Below are 23,015 nucleotides of genomic sequence, written 5' to 3' on the forward strand. Positions count from 1 at the left end.
ACCTGGCTTTCACGACAGGAAACAAACAAAAAACAAAAGATCCCTACCTCATACCCTACAGAGAATAAATTTCAGATGCATTAACCGTAACATATATAAACTAAAACAAAACAAAACAAAAAACTTTAAAAGTCTTAGAACAAAAGATAGGCAAGTATCTTCATGACCTTCAGGTAGGGAAAGGTTGCTTAAATAAGACACAAAACAAATGGATAGATTTGATTCATCAAAACTAAAAGCTTTTATATTTCTCTCTCTCTCTCTCTCTCTCACACACACATACACACACACACACCACACACACACACCACACAACCCTAGAAAGACACACCACAGACTGGGTGTGACACATATTTGCAATGTACTTAAAAGACATTGTTTAGTGTCCAGTATAAAGAAATAATACAAACTAAAAAAAAAAAAAAAAAAAGACAACTCCCTTGAAAACTGGGCAATGGATATTAATAGGTGGGTCACCTAAAAGGAAACCCAAATGGCAGAGACACAACCTCACTAGGACTCAGGAAAATGTGAATGGCAAGAATTCTAAAGTCTGCAATAGCAAATGTTGGCAAAGATGCGAAGCAGTGGGGGCTCTTGAACACTGAACATAGGAATTGACGATGGCACCACCATTTTGGGAAACAATCTGGCACTGTTTTGTCAAGTTGAAGCTGTGCATATCTTTCTTAATAATCTAGTGATTCCATCCCTAGAAAGGCTCCACAGAGAAACACTGCTACATGTGCTCAGATCGGTAGCTTGTTCAGGAATGATCACTGAAAATGTTCACCTAAATGATGGGAGATAGAGGAAGGAGCCTTCTCTCTTCACGTGATGGAATGCTAGACAGCAGTTAAAATGAACTGCATTACTCTATGTCACTGATGACATCCACAGGTACCCACTTGGCAGCAGTGAACACAGTAGGTCACTCCTGCCCTCACTGGCTTCTGGGATTCCATACTCTCCTGGTTTTCCTCCCACCTCGATGGTTACTTTTTACCAGTCTCTTGCTGGATTCCATAAGAGGAAGACCCTACATTTAAGTATTGACATGCCCAGGGCTTAGGTGTCTCTTCTCCATACTTAGTTCCTAGGGGTTCTCATTCAGCAGCATAGCTTTAAAAGCCATCTGTACATGGATTATACAGAAACACTATCTCCAATCCCAATCTCAACTAAGGACATCCACCCTTAGTTACCTAAAAGTTATCTTATACCTAGCATGTTCAAAGCAGAATTATTCATTTGCCACCCAAAATGTCCCCATCTCAGTTTAGGGCATTTCATTTGTCTAGTTCCTTAGGCCAATAACTTTGGCATTATTCTTTAAATGTCTTTCTCCTCATTCAATACTGACCTAGCAGTAAGTTTTTTTGGTCCTCCCTGTAAACTACTTTCCAAGTAAGACCACTTCTCCCCATCATTTCCTGCTATCTCTTGCCTGGATTGCTACAGCAGCCTCCCTACCTCCTCCAATATCCATTCTTCATCCGGCAACTCGAAAGAACTTTCTCAAATATAAATGAGATCACGTCATGCCCATCCTTAAAACTTCCACATTATTTTTTTTTTTCAGCACCCTCATGCCTTCTTTCTGGAAATGGCTTCTCCCAGACATCTGCGTGGTTCACACCTTCACTTGGGTCAGGCTTCCGCTCAAATATCATCTCTGCTGAGACCTGGTCTGGTTGCCCTTCCCCAGTCACACTGCATCCACTTACCCTGCTTCATTTTTCTTTTCTTTTCTTTTTTTATTTTTAAGTAATCTCTAGACCCAATATGGAGCTCAAACTCACAACCCTGAGATCAAGAGTCTCATGCTCTACTGACTGAGCCAGTCAGGTGCCCCTCATTCTTCTTTATTGCACTTATTGGTGACATTATATATGAATTGTTTATCTGTTTATTATCTGCCTATATCCCCGCCCCCAGACTCTAAGCTCCACGAGAGTGGAACTTTTTCCATCTTGTTTAAATTGCCTACCCAGTGTCTTGTACTTAATACACACTCAAAAACACCCAAATATCTAAGTGACTAAATGAATACATAAATGTGGATAGGTCTTTATAAATATGTTGGGGGCACCTGACGGGTCATGAGATCAAGCCCCACATCAGGCTTTGCACTCAGTGGGGAGTCTACTTAAAGATTCTATCCCTCTGCCCCTCCCTGTGCACATGCATACATGTTCTCTCTCTTTCAAATAAATAAATCTTTTATTTTTTTTATTATTTTTTAAAGATTTTATTTATTCATTTGTGAGAGAGACAGAGAGAGAACAAAGCAGGGGGAGAGGCAGAGGGAGAGGGAGAAGCAGGCTCCCACTGAGCAAGGAGCCCGATGAGGGACTCGATCCTAGGACCCTGGGATGATGACCTGAGCCTAAGGCAGACGCTTAACCATCTGAGCCACCCAGGCACCCATAAATAAATCTTTTAGAAAAATTAAAAATATGTTGAGTTTAAAAGGAAGATATAGAAGAATATGAATATAATACCACTTAAGTAAAAATTTAAAAATACATGCAAAATATTACTACATGCTGTTTTGGGAATGTGTAAAATGGAAGTGTAAACATACAAAAGAAGGGGATTTCTGCTTCTGGTCATGACAGAGTAACTGGTAGCAGATTAGTCCTCTTGCCATAAAAAAGCAAAACAAAACAAAAAACTATGGAACTGGATAAAATGCATGAAATTTACAGTGGTCCCTGAGAGAAGAGAAACAGATGCGGTGAGCCCCCACACTCACCCTGGCTTTCTGCCTAGAGGTACTTTCTGGACTATGGCAGCAAGGCTATTGAGCCTCTCTCCCTCAAGAATTTGCATGGCAAAGTACCTGAGAAAAGGAAGCTCTGCAGAGAAGGAACTCCAAAAATCCACCTTTGGCTGAATTCTAAACAGCCAGAGATGACACAAGGCTGGGTTAGGAGATGTATGAGTTCCAAACATCCAGAATAGAGATGTCTTGTTAAACACTCTGAGCATTCAGTCGAAATTCCAGAAAGGTCATGCCTTATTAGTAGACATAATCTAGCCCTATAGTAAGAACTACCTTAGACCTGTCCCAAATACACTTGGGAGGGGGCTGGGGGGATGGGTGAGCCTGGTGGTGGGTATTAAGGAGGGCACGTACTGAATGGAGCACTGGGTGTTATACGCAAACAATGAATCATGGAACACTACATCAAAAACTACTATTGTAATGTATGGTGACTAACGTAATAAAATAAAAAAAGAAATGTCAAAAAAAAAAAAAAAGCCTTGAAAAGATCAAGCAGATCCCCAGGTAAATTGACTGCCTGTTGGAACAAAACTCAAATTCCAGTAGGGAGGACAACAAAATACACTCAACAGTGTAGCATTTATAAATGTATAGCATACAATAAAAAATTACTAGACAGATAAAGCAGAAAAACTTGGCCCATAACCACTGGAAACACTAGCTTACCAAAATGGACAGAGATAATAGAACTGGCCAACAAAGACTTGTAAATAGCTATTAGAAATATGTTCAAGGATTTCAAAGAAAATATGAGCTTAATGAGAGAACAAATAGAGAATCTTAATAGAGAAATGGAAACTGTAAAAAAGAAAAAAAATCCAAATGGGCTCAAAGCTGATTAGATGCTGCAGTACAAAAGATCAGTGAATTTAAAGACAGAGCACTCATCAAGTGGAAACATGGTGAGAAAAAGGGCAGGGAAAAAAAACCCAGAGCCTTAGGGACAATATCAAGTGGTCTAATGTACACGTACCTAGGATACCAAAAGATGAGAGAGAGATTGGGGCAGAAAAATTTAGAGAAATAATGGACTTTAAAAATTTCAAAATCTGATGGAAAAATATAAACATGTAGATCCAAGAAGCTCAATGAACACCAGGGAGGACGAAATTAAAACGAATGGACTAGAAAGAGACACCAAATTCATCATGGTGGTTGGGAGGGGTTGCCTTAGGGAGGGGTAAGGGCCAAAGACGGAAGGAGTCAGAAAGCACTTGAATGCTATCTGAAAAACATCTTTTTAAATCACACAAAGATTTGAGGAAAATAGGACAAAATGTTAATAGCTGTCAATTTAGGATGATTATATAAGTACTTGGTAATGTTTGTATTCTTTTTTTTTTATTAGGATTTTATTTATTAGAGAGAGCAAGAGGAGGGGGGCAGAGGGAGAGGAGAGGGAGAAGCAGACCCCCCATTGAGCAGAGGCCCCCCCCCCCCGCCGACATGGGGCTCGATCCCAGGACGCTGAGATCATGACCTGAGCCGAAGGCAGATGCTTAACTGACTGAGCCACCCAGGTGCCCCAGTATTTGTATTCTTTTATATTTTTACACTTTTCAAGTAAAATAAAATGATCTCTCTCCAACACACACCTTTGATGCATACTCAGACCTTTTTCATAATAGGTTTCACAAGCTCAGGAAAGGTTAGAGTCCAAAGAGATTACCTGGTCTGATCTCCCCACTATTTCGGAGATGGGAGCACTTCGGAGATGGGCAGCCAGGGCTTCCTCAAGGTCTCCGTGCACTTGGAAGTAGAGAACTCAAACTCTTTTGCCCTCAGTCCACTATCCTTTCATCTATGAAGCCTGTACATGTCCAAGCTCCCAATTTGGACAAAGTATATCACCTCTCTCAGAAGCCTCCCTGAACCCCAACATTTTGTTAAGTGCGCTGGGGAAGTCCCCACTCCAAAGACTGCAGGGTGAGGCTGGAAGTGATGAGTGTGGAGGGGGCGGTGCTCCAAATGCTCCATCCAAGAATCCCATAGTTTGGATTCCAGATGGCCTCCTCTGCCTCATCTTCCATATAGTTCGAGTGCCTTAGGAGCTCCCGATTTGAGGCTTCCTCAGATACTAAGAGGTCCAAGGAGAGCTTATGACCACGGCATAACCTCCTCAGAGTGAACCTTCTGGTTCTTTCTGCATCCATGATCCTGGAGCCTGTCTGGCTTTCCTCTCCCCACATAAGCTATTCATTTCTTCCTCTTCTACCACCCCAGTCCAAGCCTTCATCCTGTCACCCCAAAGACTGCAACGGCCTCGGGGGGCCTGGGTGGCTCAGTCAGTTAAACGTCTGTCTTCGGCTCAGGTCATGATCCCAGCGTCCTGGGATCAAGCCCCGCATTAGGAGCCTGCTTCTCCCTCTCCCGCTCCCCCTACTTGTGTGCTCTCCCCCCGACCCCCATCAAATAAATAAATACAATCTTTATTAAAAAAAAAAAAAAAAGACTGCCACAGCCTCCTTGTGGATTTCTCTCCCTGGACCCGGTTCTTACGTGCATTCTCTAACCAGTAGCCCAGGCAGGCCTAATAAACCCTCACACCTGATCGTAGCACCTGATCATACCACTGCCCCCTGATTTTTGGATAAAAATCCAAGATCCTTCCTATGATGAACATGGCCCTGTGGGATCTGGCCTTATCTCCTTCCCCATGACCTGCTCACCACACTCCAGCCACACTGCTTGCCCTTCTGTCCCTCCAAGCTCTGCATTCTCCCCAGGCCCAGGATTCACACAGGCTCCTCCCTCAACCTGGACTACTCTTCTTCCAACTCTGAGCTTGGCTCACTTTTACTCAGGCTTGAAGCCTCAGCTGACATGACCCTTCCTCAGAGAGGCCCTCCTTAACCCCTAAAATCTAAATCAGACCCCTTCTCAATTTTATAACCTATCTTTTTCTAGTTTCTAATCAGAATTTTTGTGTGTGTGGCCATTTATTTATTACTCCTCTTTCCACACTAGCAGTTAAGTTCCATGAAAGCAAGGCCTGTGTCCCCACTGTCTCATGGGACACCTGACCTAGAGCAAAAGCCCATCAAGCATCCGCCGGCTGAAGGCAGTGGTACCCTGTCTCCCATGCTGGGCGGCAGCTTATCTCAGGCTGGACCCTCCCCTGCTAAGCTCCCAGGGTTGACCAAGGGCCAGGTCTGCAGCTATGGTAAAGCCCTCTGAGCAGCTCCTGGCCATAATTTTCCCCCTAAAACACTTTACCTGGCAGATGGAAACTTCCAGTGCTAGTTCTCAGCAGGGTGGGAGCCTTTGGGTGCTTTGCAAAAACCACATTTATATTTTGCAGGAGAGGAAACTTCTCTTTCTGAAACCATCGACCAGTAAAAAGCAACTTTCAGTAATCTGGGATGAAAATATTTACGGCACCCAGAGGAGCAGAAGACAACTCTGGTTTTAAGTCAAGAATAGGACATACCAAGAGCAGAGAAGTTTCAGAAAAGGTCAAAGATATAGCTGATCATGAAAATGTTGTGGGCCTTGGCGACCTCACCACCCACTTTGGGCTCTCGGGTTCCACACCCCCCGCCTGGGCGGGTGGGAGGACTGACTCAGTAGCTACACAGAGCACCACCCTCAGGGCCTGGCCTGGAACGGCCCCCCCATAAGTGCCCGCTGTTCTTCAGCAACACAAACTCTCATTTCCACTCCTCTGCTTACCAGCCTGCTGCCTGCCTCTGCAACCCCCTGACTCTTCAGTCCCATCGACCGATAGAGTCCCTTTGGGGCCTGAGCTAGATTGAGGAGTTGTTTCTGTCACTTGCAAGCCCCAGAATCGAGACCAGTAGAGTCCCTGGCACTGGACACCCCCCATCTCCATGTCCCCCGCACTAACCTTCACTGTCCCACTACACCCTGACCCCTGTCTTTCCAGGATCACCTTTCAGTCTCAAAGCCCACAGTGGGGTTCCCAAGCTGACTGTCCTGCTTCCACTTACTGTTGACTTGGTTCCGTTGGACCATCTCGCCTCTTGATTTCTCTCCCATCTCCAGCCAACCTCCTCAGCCTCCATGTCCCTGCCCCCGTGCCACTGGAAGTCCCCTACACCCCAATCCTGACCCTGTGCTCATGCAGGGCAACTCTCCCCACTTTGGTGGTCTCAGCACACCTGTGTTCGCAACACTGAGAACATGTGCAAATCAGTCTCATGTGCAAATCAGTCTCTAGCCTGAAGTCTGGTATCCTGCCAGGTCATTAGTTTTGCTAGGACCCAAACTCAAATCAATTTCTTCCCCGCAGATCCACTCTTTTTTTTTTTTTTTTTTTTTTTTTTTAAGATTTTATTATATGTCAGAGGCAGAAGCAGGCTCCCCGCTGAGCAAGGAGCCTGGTGCGGGACTTGATCTCAGGACCCCGGGATCATGACCCGAGCCGAAGGCAGATCCCTAACAGACCGAGCCACCCAGGCGCCCCTCCCCATATCCACTCTTCCGTCCGTCCGTGTTTCCCTAGCATCACATCAACCCTGCTGCCCCAAGCCAAGAGCCAAAGGTCAAAGGTCATCCTGGGCTCCTCTCTCTCCCTCAAGGCTTGTCAATCTAACCTCCTAGACATGGCTGTTCCCACTGCCCCTTCTCTTCTCTTCTCCCTCGTAAGCTGCCAGCACCTCCTGCCTGGATGCCTGCACTGGCCTCCTTCCTCACCTGGCCTCCTGCCTCGTCCTTTCTCCACACAGCAGGGGCCAGGGTCCCCTTTCTGCAGTGACCACGGGGCTGTGTCCCCGCTCTCACCTGCCCCCTCCCCCAGGATCTTTAGCCTCCCACCCCAGCCCCTGCCAACCACTGCCCTCAGGACAAAGGCAAAGCTCTCTTGGTCTCCCCAGGCCCTGGTCTCCTCCCCAGGCCCCCTGCCTCTGCCACACCCCAGCCACACCCAGTGCCTCAGGGTTCTAGAATAAACCTCACTCCCTCTTGCTTTAGGACTCTGCACACCTGCACCCACTGGCTGGTAGATCTTTTGCCTTTTGCACGCTATTGCTCTTTCAGATCTTACAGACATCTAGATTCTACCCCCCCGGGGAGGCCTTCCTTAGCCGCCACCTGCTGGGTGAGCCTCCTTCCTCTATTTCCCTGTCTTGCCACTTCCTAAGGAGTGCTGGGGCATCTCGGTACTGTCTGTCTCCTGCTCTGGTCTGTGAATCCTGGGAGGGCAGGGACTGGCTCCTCCCTCAGTCACACGGAGAAGGTAGATAACTATTTAATAAGTGAATGAACAGCAAAGCGCAAGAGCTACCCCTCAAAGGTAAATGGATCGCCTGCTTCTCTTTTACACATGACAAGTATCGGACCAGAAAGATTACTACCTGGGAGAGAGCGGGGGCAGAAATGAGAAAAACAGACCTCGGAGAGAGAGAAAAAAATGTTCTTGTGAACATCTCTTTTTACAGGCTCGGTCAGAAGCTGCCATCTGTAGGAGGGGAAAAGCCCCTATTTTGTGGTCATCCAACAATCACAGAAAAAAGTACTTTTAAAGAAATTCGGCAGACTCCTGATGTCCCTTAAGTCCCCATTTGCCTGCTCCCTCCCAGAGCCTACTTCTGGGGACCTGATTTGCTTATCATTCAACATCTCCTGCCTCAAACTCCAGGAAGACACAAGAGCAGTGACATCTCTTATTACTGATTGTTTATTTGGTTATTTGTTTTATTGTATTAACGTACCACTAAAGTTCCTTAAATGCACGAAATAATTTTATTCCTAACAACCCCCTAAGGTTGAGGCCATCATTTTGGGGCTTGGTGAGGCAGGTGGCTTGTCCCAAGTCACGCCCTTGGAAAATGGCAGTGCCAGGATCTGCTCCCGGGCTGTTTTGACTTGGAGCCCATGTTTCAGAACACATGGCTGAGAGAAAGCCACGCAGCCAGGGGCTGGAGATCTGCCTTCTAGGGCAGTATTGTGGGTTGAACTGTGGCTGCTCCCAAATTCATGTCCGTGTGGAACCTCAGAATATGACCTTGCTTGGAATATGGGTCTTTGCAGGTGTAACTAGTTAAAAGGTCTTGAGATGAGATCATCCGAATTTAGGGTGGGCCCTAAATCCAACGACTGATGTCCTTATAAGGAGGGGACCATGCGTGGATGGAGGCAGAGACTGGAGTGCATCTACAAGCCAAGGATGCCAAAGACTGCCAGCAACCACCAGAAGCTGGGAGAAGGGACAGAACAGATGCTCCCTCAAAGCTTCCAGAAGGATCCAGCCCTGCCAAAACCTTGATTTTAGACTTCAAGCCTTCAGAACTGACAGAATACATTTCTGTTGTTTTAAGCCACCTGGTTCGTGGTTATTCATTATAGCAGCTCCGAGAAGCTAAGGCAGAGAGTATGCGCCCGAAGTCAGCCTATGACGGGTGGCCACGGGGGGCCTGCTCCCTCCTTTTATCTTTGTGGGCCACACATCCATACTGCACTCTGGGGAGAAAGTAGGCTCCTTCAGAGGTTGCAAAACCACTGGGAAAAGCCTGTTTCTTTTCTTTTCTAAGATTTTATTTATTTGAGAGAGAGAGAGAGAGTGAGAGCAGGAACACAAGCAGGGGGAGTGGCAGAGGGAGAAGCAGGCTCCCAAGAAGCAGGGAGCCCGATGTGGGACTCGATCCCAGGACCCTGGGATCATGACCTGAGCCGAAGGCAGATGCTTAACGGACAGCTACCCAGGTGCCCTGGGAAAAGCCTGTTTCTGCCACCAATCCTGGGAAAAACTGCTTCCTTTTGCTCACAGCTTACAGGCCACCTCCACCCACTTCTGCTCTCGCTTGATGCTTGTAACAATCCCGAGAGGTAGACAGGCAGGCTCCCCACCCCACAGAAGGGGAAACTGAGGAGCAGGGAGGAAAGACCAACTGCCCAAAGTCACATAGTGTGGCAGGATGACAGAGGCTAAGGAAGGGGGCTTGTAAATGGGTATATTCTTCTTAGGAGAGCAATGGGACAGTTTCTTTCATCTTTTGAAAAAATGTTTGGGGCCGCTTGGGTGGTTCAGTTGGTTAAGTGTCCGCCTCCGGCTCAGGTCATGCTCCTGGGGTCCTAGGATCGAGCTTCACATGGGACTCCCTGCTCCTCAGGGAGCCTGCTTCTCCCTCTGCCTGCCACTCCCCCTGCTTGTGTGCACGCTATCAAATAAATGAATAAAATCTTAAAAAAAAGAAAAAAGAAAAAAACGTTTGAGTCTCTCCAATGTGCCAGGCATGGGAGCAAAGAAGGGGGTCAGCCTTAACCAGTTTCTGTCAAAATTTGAAGTGTCCCTATCATTTGGCCTGACAAGGGACTCACACATAAGCACATGGATGCTCCCTAGAGTCCTGCTGCAACAACCCAAACCTGGAAATGACCTCAAAGTCCATCATGAAATACCCTGTGCAGACGCACACTAGAGAACACTAGGCAGCTATTCAGAAGACAGTCAGCTGGTGCACCCGTAGGCATGGGCACAGAAGGGGGTCCTTGATGTATATGAACTCTAAGTGAAAACCAGCATGTCATGGACCAGACTGCATCATATAATGCCATCTTTGTTAACAACAGACAAAATCGGGGTGCCTCGGTGGCTCAGTCGGTTAGGCATCTGACTCTTGGTTTCAGCTCAGATCATGATCTCGGGGTCCTGGGATCGAGCTCCATGTCGGGCTCTGCGCTTGGCATGGAGTCTGCTGGAGATTCTCTCTTGTTCTCTCTCCCTCTCCTGCTGCTCCTCCCCCTGTTCTCTAAAATAAAATCTTTAAAAAAGCAGACAAAAATCAATAACCCAAACCAAATGGTTCCCTCTGGAAGGGAGTGGGGTTGGGTTGGAGGGTGAAGAGAAACTTTCAAATTTTATTCTATTAGATTTAACCATAAGAAATAGCCATTTTTGGAGGGGGATCCTGCCTACAGAGAATTGAATGGTGAATGAAGTATTTGGGGGTCAGGCAGGAAGGAGAATGAACCAATATACATTATTGGAATCCCTGGATCAGAAAACCAAAACAATGGAACAGAAGAGCTACCTAAAAACAAAGAAACATAAGTGGTAGAACCGGTACATGAACTCAAGTCTAGCAGCTTTGTTCTTTCTATAACGCTCCACAATGAGGGGAAAATATGGCAGAAAAGCTGATGTTGCAAAGCAACAGCAGAGGATTTTGTGAAAGGTAGAATCAAGGTTCTGAGGTGCAATCTGCCCTCCCGTGGCAGATGGGGAAACTGAGGCCCTACAACAAGGCAAATGCCTCCAGTCAGCAGACACTCCTGGACCTGTGCCTGGGTCTCTTGTCTTCCAGGCCGGGGCACTTAAAACATCCTCAGAGGAGCTGTCCCTTGGCGCCAACTTTCCCTCCACCTCCCCCTACGGCCTACTCATCACGAAGCCCCGAACCACCTACTTCTCCCAACCTCTGCCACCCGCCCGGCCTCACCTCCACCTCCCAAAATCTAATCCTGTCACTCCCTGAGCAGAACAGGCTTGAGGCTGCTGTCCTTTGAAAGGCCTGCTTGGCCCTTGGCTAGCATCTGGAAAGTTCCACCACTCCCTGATATGAACAGCTCACGGCGCCTAGACTGTGGACACAATGGGGCTGATGTTGAATACTTGCTTTCCTTTGGGGAGTCTGGAATTCTGCAAGTGCTGGACAGAAGGGGCCCCTGTGACCAGCCCCCCGCAGAAACCGCGGGCACAGCGTCTCTCCCAGGTTTTGCAGTGGACACTGGACCCACACGGTCACCACTCGCTCCTGGAGGAACTGAGTGAGTCCTGTGTTTGAGACTGTCACCCACCATCAGGGCCCTTCTTGCCCGGCAGCCTGCCGTTGCCTGCTGAACACAGCCTGGATGGTGGAATGACCCCCCCCGCCCCCCCCCCCCCCCCCCCCCCCCAGCAAACCTCTCCTCTGTGGGGGAGGCAGGGCGACTTCCAGCAGCAAGGTGACCTACCCCAGTGCCGCCTCCCCCAGCCAGCCCCCCGGGGATGTGTGTTCTGAGGAATGCCTATTTTTAAAATCAGGGAAGTCTTTAAATAAGCGTGGCAGCTTTTCCTTCTCTAGGGTGGGGAGGAAGTCTGAGGTTGACGAAAACAACCATCGCTGGTGGGGGACTGCTGCTTACAGGCTGAGGAACCCGACCGGGGGGCCTAGGCTCCCCCCAGAGATGCGGCAACATTTCCCTCCTCTTCCTGTGGGGTCAGGATCCCTCCTGTCTTCATGAGAGTCACCTGCCAACCCGGGGAGGCAAGAGGATGGCGAGGCTGGCTGGAGATGATGAGGGGAAAGAACATCCCATAGCAGGAGCCGTCGTGTTGACGACCCCCGCCCCCCAGGACCTGCCATTTCTGAGCTCCTTACAAAGCCCTCAGGCGACACATTGCAACACTTTGTTTGGCCTCAGGAGAAGGGGACTGAAACATTCCCATTTACAGGAGAGGCCCAACAATCTGCCCCAGGGCTCACGGCCAGGGAGAAGCAGAGCTCTGATTAGGAGGCAGGCTGCCTGGCCCAGAGCCCCCTCCTCTTGCAAGGACCCCTTTGACCACCACCCTGGCTGGGCCGGGCTCCCCGCTGCGAGGAGCTCAGCGCTGTGCAGGGAGCTCAGCCCAGTGTTACTCCATAAGAAAAACACACTTTAAACCTGCCTTTTCATACACACTGACATACGTGTGTTCTACAACCAAAGTTTCTAAGTGTGAGCCCTCTTGTGGCTTCCATTTTTATTCTATTTCATCACTTACGACCGATAGCAGCCCACTAATGGATTTCAGGAGTCACCAATGAGCTGAGTTTGAAAGAGGCATGGGGAGGATGCACCCAGTCTATGTCCCTGGGGTCGGGAGATGACCGCCAGAGAGGACGCAGCCCTGTCCAACGTATGTGACCTCAGCCATGTTAGCTGGGAAGCATAAGTCACATTATTTTATTATGAAAGCATAAAATGAAAACATAGCAAGAAAAAAAAACCCAGTTATTCAGCCAGAAACGAAGACCTGTCACCAGTGTGACCGAGTCATCCAGGCAACTCCCAGCCCCAGTGTCTTAGCAATGCTTTGGCCGGGTGGGGGGAAAAGATGGGGCGAACAGAATTCAGGATGCCCCTCTCGCCCATGGAGAGAGCAACCCGACCCAGCCACAGTCTAACCAGTGCCTCTCTGCCCTGGCTACACTTTGGAACCACCTGCAAGCTTTTAAAAAACCCAAGGCCTGGGTCCCAGGCCCCAAGATTGTGATTCAGTTGGTCTGGGGGTGGCCTGGGTGTTGGGATCTCCCATGTGCAGCCAAAGTGGAGTACCAGCACTGTAAATAAACCTGAAGCCTCCAGATGCCTCATGAGAAATGTGCAAAGGGCTACTGCGACTTCTAAGCACACTGGCTCCCAGGTTCCCCAGATGTGGCTGGTGACACGAGATCATCCGAGAGGGGGAGGAGGTCAGCTAATGGCCAAGAACCCAGCTCGGCCTCATGACCCAGCGAGCAGGCTGAGTCTTTGCTGTAGCCTGGCCCTGGCTCCGTGAGCTGTTTTTGATCCTCACAACCCGAGAGGGAGGATCATTGTTCCCATTTCACGGAAGAGGAACTCTGAGGCACAGGGAGGTGGGAAGGGCTCTCTGCAGAAATGGCTGTGGGTAAAACAGGTCTGAAAAACTCCGCCCGTTTCTCCTACGACACCATCATTTTCCCCTCAAACACCAGGGCAGCCGGACAATTCAAAAGCTCCTAAAAGCAATTCTATTAAAACAACTTTTTAAAAAACACAATTAACTCCACAAGGGTAAATCACTCAAAGGAACTTGTCCTTTGAATCAAGAGAGTCTCAGTTGCTACAGGTGGGACTGAGCCAATATTCCCCAGCTCTTGCCAGCAACTTGTACTGGCCTCCGTGTCACGACAAAAAGGTTCCTGTCCCCCGCCCCCGACACACAATTGTTGTCAGTGCCCTCCCCCAAAAGTGTGTCCTCTGTGCCACATCCCAATTCTGTGCTTCTGCTGTTTCTGTGCCTTTAACCCCTCCCCCCACCCCACCAGCTCCCTGGCTTCATTCAGAGCCCCCTGCACAGCCCACCCCCCACCCCTCCACCCCCATCCCCCACCCCCGTCCCCAGATTTACCTGCTGTCATTCACCCTAATGAGCAGACCTTTAACCTCCATCTATTTCTTTTAGCATTGTGCAAACTCGAGCAGAAGAAAAGAAATTCACGATGATCCCAGCACACCAGACTTCTCGACCGCCTGAGGTCTCTTTCTAATTATAATCAAAGACGGCAGACAATTTTGTATCTTACTTTTCCCACTAGTTACGTGCATCAGATTTATGCCTTCTTAAGGGCCAAGAAACTTCCTCAAGAAGTTAATGCTCTCACTATTGCATCTACTGATTACTCCTCATTTTTAGCACCTTTATCACCAATTTGAAGACCACATTTTCTCAGAATTTTCCTGAAATCTGAACGTCTCACGAATGACCGGTTTCAGCGTTCGGTCACATTACGTCACAATAAATGGCAGCATTATTTTCTCCATGGGACAAAATAATGGTACATCTACTATCAGTGGCGCCTGATGGGCTATGAGATATGGTGCTCACAATTAGTTTCCTTCTTACAGATTATTTCCTTTAAAGTGAGATGACCAGGTTTGATTATGAACATTTTCATGGTTCTGGACACACACTGTTTAATTTTTGTTCAGAACAACTGTATGGGTTGATCAGCCGCTCACTAGGTATGAGCTGGCTTCACCACAGAATAACCAGCATTGAACATTTTGGCTTTTTTGGTTTGCCTGATTTCATAGGGAACTACAAATGAAGGAAAGTAGGAATTGTTTCCATTTGCCTTTGATTAATAATCACTGGAACTCCTGGAGTTGCTCCCTCTCGGGTGGCAGGCCTTGTGCGTCCAATGCCTTACCAGGAAGGGTCACAAGTCCATGGTGAGGACTGTCGACTCCACTCATGGCCGCGGACACGGAGGCTCAGGGAGGTTCGGAAACTGGTCTGAGGCCACACAGCCCACAAGGGGCGGAGGCAGGATTTGAATGCTGGCCCTGAGCTGCTCTCACCTCCGCTCACCCCCGGAGCAGGTGGTAGGCTAGCGTCTCCCAGATTGGCAGGAAGTCCGCTCCAGCACTAGGCTTCTCCGGGATGAAAGTGCAGGCTCCTCAGCTGGCCGTGGTGGTGGTGGTGGTGGTGGTGGTGGTTGTGGTGGTGGTGGTGGTGGGGACGACACCCTCCTCCAACCCCCCCCACCCCCCCCACTCCCTGCTCTGTGGAGCTTTACATAAGCCTGCTTCCTGGCCTTTGTCCATGCTGTTCCCGCCTCTAGAAATGCCCTTTCCTTGGACCCCATGAGTTCAAATCCCAAGGCCCAGCTCAAAGGCTGCCTCTTCTGCAGAACCTTCCATGACCCTCTAAAGGAAAGGGGACTTCCTCCTCCTAACTTCAGTCCCACATTCTACATACACGCCACTGCCATTGTCGCCCCAGATTCTGGGTACTTCACTCACAAATCCCTGCCCACCCCCACCAGTGCCGGAGCCATGCCCCTGCTCCCTCCCCTCCTTGCCGGCCCTCCATGTCCTTGCTGGTATTTTTACCCACTTCCACAGGACACCAGAGAAACTTTTCCAAGTTCAGGCCTTATGGGTCTCTGCTCTGCCTGCCCACTGTTCTTAGCACCACCCCCAGAACGTTCCGCGTCCCCTGAGCTCTGCCTGGCCTTGTCTCTCCAGACTTAGCACCTCCTGGCCCCCCATCACGTTGCTCCACCCTGGCCTCCTTCAGGCCTCGCTTCTACCTGCCTTCTGGCCTCTGCATAGGCCGCTTCCTCTGCCAAGACACCCTCTCCGTCTCCCCCCCCCCACCCCCCCGTACCTGGTTCCCTGCTCCGGCCCTCCAGGTGTCAGGTCTGGAGGCCCTTCTGATCTCAATGGCCCCAGTGAGGGGCCCACATGAACCATGGCCTCTTTTTTAAGGCTCTGCCCATGTGCACCTTCATACATTCCGTTTAGGGACTTGACAGGGGTCTGTCGCTCAGCCAGAGGAAGCCATAGGCAGGCAGGGACCAGTGCTTTGCTGCTACAGCCTGACAACAGTGGTTGGTGCCAGGACACAGCTGGTGTTGATAAACATTTGTTAGGTGCATGAATGATGGAGGGAAGGAATCCTTCCCAGCAAGCCCCTGTGATCCCCATTCCCTGCTCCCTTCCTGCCAGAGGTGAACTCTTCGCCCTGGAGACCTATCCTGTCTTTGGGATAGACTGTGTTTGAGAAGCATACAAGGCACAATCACTAGTCAGTAATTAGGGCATGGAAGCCAGGCAGCATGGGTCTGAACCTCTCACCAGCTGTGTGACCTTGGGCAAATTGCTAAACCTTGCTGTGCTTCAATTTCCCTAGCTGTAAGAGGGGGAAAGAAATAATAGTACTTTTAATGCACAGGGTTGCTGTGAGGGCTAAAAAACCAAATACATCGAAAGCCCTGAGCACATGCCTGGCACAGAGTAAGTGCTCAATAGATGGTCTTCATGTTATTATTGCTACTGCTCGGCCACCATATTTCATTTAATTCAAAGACGAACATTCTCTCCAGATTCAACATTTCTGAAATCAGAACTGGTAGCATCTAGCATGGGCCATTTTCCCCTGCCACAACTGTAAACAGCCCTAAAATCAAAGTGACTCTTACAAAGAAAGGGGCATCATTATCATCCCATGACCCTGCTTCTTGGACCTGCCCTGATCACCCTGCTGCTACCCTGAGCCTCCAGCTCTACCTGCCAGGACCCCGGAATCTCCCAGGGAACAGCAGAAATGGAAGCCAGCATTTCCTTTCTAACTTGTCCTCACCCTTCACAACAGATGTTCCCCCAAGCCCAACAAACCTGCACCCCAGATATCAAGGACAGAGTTTAACAGTTCTGCTTGGGATGATTGCATGATACAAGAGGCAAAGCATTTGCTCTGGAGTCAGGCCAGGGTGAAATCCTATTTCTGCCACTTTCTACCTGTGTGATCTTGAGCAAGTGGCTTTACCTCTCTGGGCCTAAGTGTCTTTATCTGTAAAATGGGCAGTAGGGAAAAGCCACTTATGGACTATCAGCCTAGCAGTTTGAGACCACGGTCTCCTCAACTCTTCCTGACAAGGCTTCAGGAACAAGGATAATTTTCTCTCCCTCTTCCAGATAAGGAGACGGAGGTCTCAGCGAGGTGAAGGTCAGGGCCTCGTGACACATGGTTATTAAAATGCAGAGGTGGGATTTGAAGGATCTGATTCAGATTATTAGGCTATCTTGAGGTCTGTGAATTCCTGCTATAGTTTTCACCTTTGTGACTAAACACTTTGGTAGGGCAGAAACAGCCCAAACAGGTATTTTCCCTTTATCCTGTTTGAAACACCAAACAGAATTGTCTTCAAGCCTGGGAAGGTCCTTTAACGCTGCTGGTCCACCAGAATTAATTTACCTTTTCATCCCAGGTGGCCATTTTCCTGTCCTCTCTGGATCTGAAAAATAAGAAAACATTTGTCTAGATCTGACATCCTGCTATCATTTATCTTAGTATGTGCTTTGCAACACTTTGTTACCAATTATTTTTAACTTGCTTACATTAACAGTGTCTGAAAATAGCATAAAGCTCAAAGTGTATGCAGAAGGATGCACACCCTTGGTATATATCCAAAAGAATTGAAAACAGGCACTCAAATACATATACACAAATACTCATAGCCAAAAGGTGGAAATAACCCGAGTGTCCATTAGGGGGATGAATGTATAAATAAAAGATGTTCTATCCATACAATGGAATGTCATCCAGCCATAAAAAGAAACGAAGTCCTGATCCGTGCCAGAGCATGAATGGACCCCCTAAAACATGACACTAAATCAAAGAAGCCACATAAAAACTTCACATATTACATGATTCCACTGATACGTAATACCCAGAATATGCAAATCCCCAGATAGAGAAAGTGGATTGGTGGTTGCCAGGGGCTGGGAGTTGGCGGGTAGGGAGTGACTGCTTAATGGATGCAGGGTTTCCTTTTGGTTTGATGTAAATGTTCTGGAACTGGATAGAAGTGGTGGTTATGTGACATTGGGAATGCACTAAATGCCACTAAACTGTTCACTAAATGTTCACGGGGTTGTAAAATGGTTAATTTCATGTTATGTGAATTTCACTCCAGTTTAAACTTAAAAAAAAAAGACACATAGACATACATTACAGTGTTGGGAATGCTCTGGAAAGCAGCAAAGTATCTATATGTCCACCAGTGTGGGTCTGGTTAAGTCAGTTTAGGTATATCTGAGCAGTGAGAAACTCTAGTGTTGTTAAATCTTCGTATGTGGATGAGGAAGGAGGTGAACAACATAGTAAAACAAAGAAAAATTCACCTTGCAGCATAATATATACAATATGACCCCCATCTATGTGAAAAATTACATATGCATTTTAATTTTTTTTTAAGATTTTTTTTTTTTAATTTATTTGACAGACAGCGAGAGCAGGAACACAAGCAGGGGGAGTGGGAGAGGGAGAAGCAGGCTTCCCGCGGAGCAGGGAGCCCGATGCAGGGCTCGATCCCAGGACCCTGGGACCACGACCTGAGCCGAAGGCAGATACTTAACGACTGAGCCACCCAGGCACCCCTACATATGCATTTTTAAAAATAAGTCTGTAAGGATATAGCCAAACTCTTTACAGTGATTACTGCTGGACAAAAAGGGAGTGATCTGGGGGGCTGATTTTTGTAGGTATTTTCCTTCACTTCTGGAAGGTCTGACCTTTTACAATGAGTATGTGTTACTTCTTAAAATTTAATTTTAATGTAGGTGACATAGGCATGTACTAAAAAACTGAAACAATTAAAAAAGATATACTATGACTAGTAAGCCTCCTTTCTACCCATTCTTCCCAGAAGCAGCCACTCTTACCAGTTTCCTATTTGGCCTTCGGGGTATCCTATGCCTTCGCAAGCACATCCATATTTACTCCCTTTCTCTCTTTTAAACTTCAACAAATGTGAGTCCACACACTCTGCTCTGAACCTTGCTTACTTCCCTTTAGGGTGTGGTGGGCTCCATAATGACCCCCCCCAAAGGTGCACCTGCCCTAATCCCCAGAACCCACGAATATGTCACTTTACATGGCAAAAGGGACTTTGCAGATGAAATTCGATGAAAGATCCCAAGATGGGGATTATCCAGGTGGGCCCAATGTAATCAGAAGGGTCTTTATGAGTAGAGCAGGAGAATCAGATTAGCAATAATCGCGCCTCGGATAAACCTCATTGGCTACGATACTGCCACTGCGCAAAGCTGAGCAGGAGAATCAGAGACAGAAGGATATGTGAGTACAGAAGCAGAAGTTGTAGGGAAGGGATTACAATCCAAGGAATGTGGACAGCCTCTAAAAGTTGGAATGGAAACAGGTTCTCCCCTAGAGCCTCCAAAACGAACGCAGCCCTGCGAACACCTCAGTGTTGGCCCACCGAAATGGATTTTGGATGTCTGATCCCCAGCACTGTAAGGTAACAAATTTATGTTGATTTAAGCCATCCAATTTGTGGTAATTTGTTATAGCAGCCATCAGAGACTAATACAGTATTTCCGATTGTTCTGGATCAGTGTGTGCTAGATCAAATGCACTCCTTGGAATGACTCCACAAGGTTTCCCTGTAGGAATGTGTGTAGTCCCGCTAGTGATCAGAATTTAGATTATTTCCCAAACTTTTGCTGCCCCAATGAGTAACCGTACACACCATGTGCTTTTATAATTTAAGAAAAAATTATCATTTTGAAAAAATTATTCACAAAGACTTAAAAAAGTTCTTTTTCTCCTCAGTACCATGCTGCGGGCACAAGGGACTCTCAAAGGGTTTCTTGCTGGTTGATTGGCAGAACAGCTTCTGCAACCAGCAGAGTTCAGCTCAGTGTTTTCCTGTTCTAGCCCCTGGGGGCCCTCACCCTGCTCTCATGAGACAGTCTCAAGTGGAACCTTTAGCACAAGCAAAGGTGAAGGGAGCAATTAAGGTGCCCTGGAGATTTCCTTCCACAAGACAGGAAATAGAATGAGCATATTTATAGAAAAACGCCCAGCTTCACTAATTCAAGCAACAGAAAATTAAAAGATACATACATGACCTTTCCATTAAACTAGACAAAAGTGTTAAAACTCAGTGCTTGTGAGGCTGTAGGGAAACTTGCACACACTGCCAGGCATTGTTTTTCTTCAACAGCCTTCGGGTGCTAGGTGGCAAGTGCCTTCAAAACAATCATACTCTTGACTTGAACACATCAGTTTGGGAACTGTTATCTCAAATCATTTCGTAGCAAATTACAGGTACAATGTGGACAAGCTAATTTGGATATGATGGCTAGAACCTGGAAAGACCCCATAAGCCCCACTTTAGAGAACAGTTGAGGAAGGCAGTGGGCTGTTAGAAGGAATGACAATTCTGAGGTCTATGTAGAAATACAGAAAGCAGGCTGTTAAACAATGACAAGTAGAACCCTGATGGTTGTGTACACCACTGGCAACTGTAAAACATAATTGAAACATTTACTACGTGCCAGGCACTGTGCTGGGTTCTGAGGGAACCCGAAGTAACGAAGAAAGAGGTCAGAACCCTGCTAGATGGATAGTTTAGCTGGGTAGACAAACAAGGAACGTAAGTAAGGTAACATCCCCCGAGCCTAAGCATGGGAAGAAAGAGAAAGAGTCATGCAGTAAGAGAGCAGGCGAGTGTGGGTCCTGTGGGTGTAGTGGTCAGGGAAGACTCCAGAAGGCAACTTGAACAGTGGTCCCTGAAATGCAAAGAGGTAAGTCACAAGAAGATGGCCGGGAAGAGCATTCTCTGGAGAAGGAAGACCATGTGCACAGGCCCTAAGAGGGCAACTCCCCTCCCCGAAACCTCAGCAAGTCCAAGGAAGAAAGAGGTCAGTGTGTCTGCAGGGAACATGTAGTGTGAGAATGGTGGCAGGAGACAAGAGTCTGATCTCATAGAGGGCTTGGGAGGCAATGCTGAAGATCTAGGGGTCAAGGGTGGTGGCAGGGAGGCCAAGAGGAGGCAAAAGATGATGGGGATGCAGAGGAATGGCCAGATGCAGAACATGCGGAGGAGTAGAAGCTGCTGTGGGCTTAGATGTGGGGGATGAGAGGAGGAGCAGGTCTTGGGGCTGTAAGAGTGTGGGCTTCCTCCTTCTTGCTTAAACCAGTGATTGCGGAGGGCTTGGGGACTGCAGAGTGGTTCTGGAATTGTGCGAGCCTCAGCCCAAAGATTTTCAAAACTCTGCTCCTACTAATCTTTCCCCCAGGGACTCAAGAGTGTGAGAAGTTGCTGCTGCCACATTTGGTCTTACTCAAGAAGCTTCCAGCTGCTGGTGGGGCTGTCCGGAAATACTGCAGATCTCAGATAGCCCTGACGGACCTGAGGTTAAAAGTGTTTGGGACAAAGGAGTGCTTTCAGAGGGGCTGGAAGGAGCTGGGGGTGTGGGTGGGGCAGAGCTCCGTAGTAACCTTGGGCCAGGGGCTGGGCTCAGCCTTTATACCAAGCATCTCACTTCATCTCAGCAATGCTGTGAGCTAAGTACCATGCTTAACCCCATGGGACAGTTAAGGGAACGGAGGTATGGAGAGGTGAAGTCCTATGGCTAAGCCTGCAAAAGCCCCTGCACCCAGCAGAGGTGCTGCCTAGAGATCTGTAAGTTCCTGTGGGGTGGCTGCACCTCTGTGTCATGGAGTTTCAACTGTCCCCAACCCACCATTCTCATTCCTCAGCACACCTTGCCCCAAGATGTGTTTATTTTTTATTTTTATTATTTTTTTAAGATTTTATTTATCTATTTGACAGAGAGAGACACAGCGAGAGAGGGAACACAAGCAGGGGGAGCAGGAGAGGGAGAAGCAGGCTTCCCGCGGAGCAGGGAGCCCGATGCGGAGCTCCATCCCAGAAGCCCGGGACCATACCCTGAGCCAAAGGCAGACGCGCCCCCCCAGGTGAAGGATTTGCTGCCCTTGAGGTTAAGCCACCTCCTGGGATACCCAGTACTACCTCTATCCTCACTGCTCCCCCTGCAGTCTCCCCGGGGGGGGGGCAGGGATGATGAATAAAAGGTTTTAGGGGTTCACACAGACCTGGGTGTAAGTTCTGGCTCTGCCTCCTTTGGCTAGGTGACCCAAGGCAAGTGGCTTGGCCCGAGATTTGGTTTCTTCACCTGTAAGAGGGAGACAAGGATGGTACTTACCTCACCTGTTGCTGCGCTCAGCGGGTGATGAAGGCACCTGTCTCCAGGTTAAGCCCGCCATACAAATGCTTCTCAACGCTCCCGTTTTCAAGGGGAGGTAACTGAGGCCAAGAAGGGCTTCCCTCCAAGACCCGTGGCACGCGGTCTCCTGTCCTGCTCCTGCACCTGACTCTAGTACGCCCTGCACAGGGCAGGGGGTCCCCGGGGAGGGGGGCAGTCCGCCCGCGCTGGCGGGGCTGTTAGACGCTGGAACAGAGGGCAACGGGGGGCGGCGGCGGAGGGCCCGAGGCGGGGGTGAGGGTCCGCTCCCGGGAGGGCTCGGGATAGGGGCGGCGCGCCAACAGCCGGGGAGCACTTACCCTGCACCCCTCCCGCCGGCGGCCACCGCAGCAACTCCGAGCTCGGCGCCCGCCCCGCCCGCCCCTTCCTCCCTGCCCCTCCCCCCGGCCCCCGCCCCGCCCCCCCGGCCGCCCCGCCCCCCCGGCCGCCCTCTAACCCTGCGAGTGCTACGGTCCCGGACTCTTGCCTGTCTCAGCGCCCTTGCCCTGGCCTGTCTGTGTCCCTGTTGGTCTCTGGCTGGCCTCCTCCCCCGCCCCCCTCCCGCTCCGCAGGCCCGGGGCCTGGCCTGGGCCTCCTGGGCTCCGGCAGATGGACAAAGGTCCCGCCCGTGGGAGCCAATCGCGAATCACGAGAATCCTGGCCCCGGCTAGCCCGAGGGAAGGGGTGGGAGGAGGAAACCACTTCCTTCCTCCTGCGGGACGGAGTGGGGCGGATCCACTCCCCTCCCCACCACAAACACGCTCGGGGAAGCTGGGCCTGATGTCCGGCGGCACCCGGTCCTGTTTGTTCGCTTAGGGGTGGCTCTGAGTGGCTTTGCTTGTCCTCTGCACTGTATCTGCCGTGCAGAGGTTGGAGAGCGGGCAGAATGTCCTAAAGCGATGGCCAACCTTGAAGCCCGCAGGCCACCCTGGAATGGGGGGAGGAGGTCTCTGAGCTAGAGGAACGAGCCTTCCTG

The 23,015-nt window shown here is 49.0% G+C and overlaps 2 protein-coding genes and 1 pseudogene across 4 annotated transcripts in view; 1 reads left to right on the top strand and 2 right to left on the bottom strand.

Moving 5' to 3' along the window:
* The window catches only part of TCTN1 (tectonic family member 1), a 44,877-nt gene extending 38,649 nt beyond the window's left edge, over positions 1–6,228 (top strand). The window contains exon 17 of the transcript XR_003516803.2: positions 6,093–6,228. The gene's annotated coding sequence lies outside the window, so the exon portion shown is untranslated. The remainder of the gene's footprint in view (positions 1–6,092) is intronic.
* Positions 1–22,666, bottom strand: part of HVCN1 (hydrogen voltage gated channel 1) — a 33,003-nt gene extending 10,337 nt beyond the window's left edge. The window contains exons 1-3 of one of the 3 annotated variants that reach the window (XM_027575315.1): positions 22,527–22,666; positions 21,891–21,970; positions 17,220–17,259 (exon numbers count right to left, since the gene is read on the bottom strand). In XM_027575315.1, the coding sequence (XP_027431116.1) occupies positions 17,220–17,240 (21 nt within the window). In that variant the 5' untranslated portion in view covers positions 17,241–17,259; positions 21,891–21,970; positions 22,527–22,666. Of the gene's footprint in view, positions 1–17,219; positions 17,260–21,890; positions 21,971–22,359; positions 22,425–22,496 lie in introns of those variants that run through there. The other 2 variants (XM_027575316.1, XM_027575314.1) reach the window with 2 other exon arrangements.
* Positions 18,906–19,074, bottom strand: LOC113913440 (annotated as a pseudogene).
* Positions 22,667–23,015: the final 349 nt, after the last annotated feature.

The sequence above is a fragment of the Zalophus californianus genome, chromosome 14, assembly GCF_009762305.2.
Source record: "Zalophus californianus isolate mZalCal1 chromosome 14, mZalCal1.pri.v2, whole genome shotgun sequence".
In the NCBI taxonomy this organism is placed as follows: domain Eukaryota; kingdom Metazoa; phylum Chordata; class Mammalia; order Carnivora; family Otariidae; genus Zalophus; species Zalophus californianus.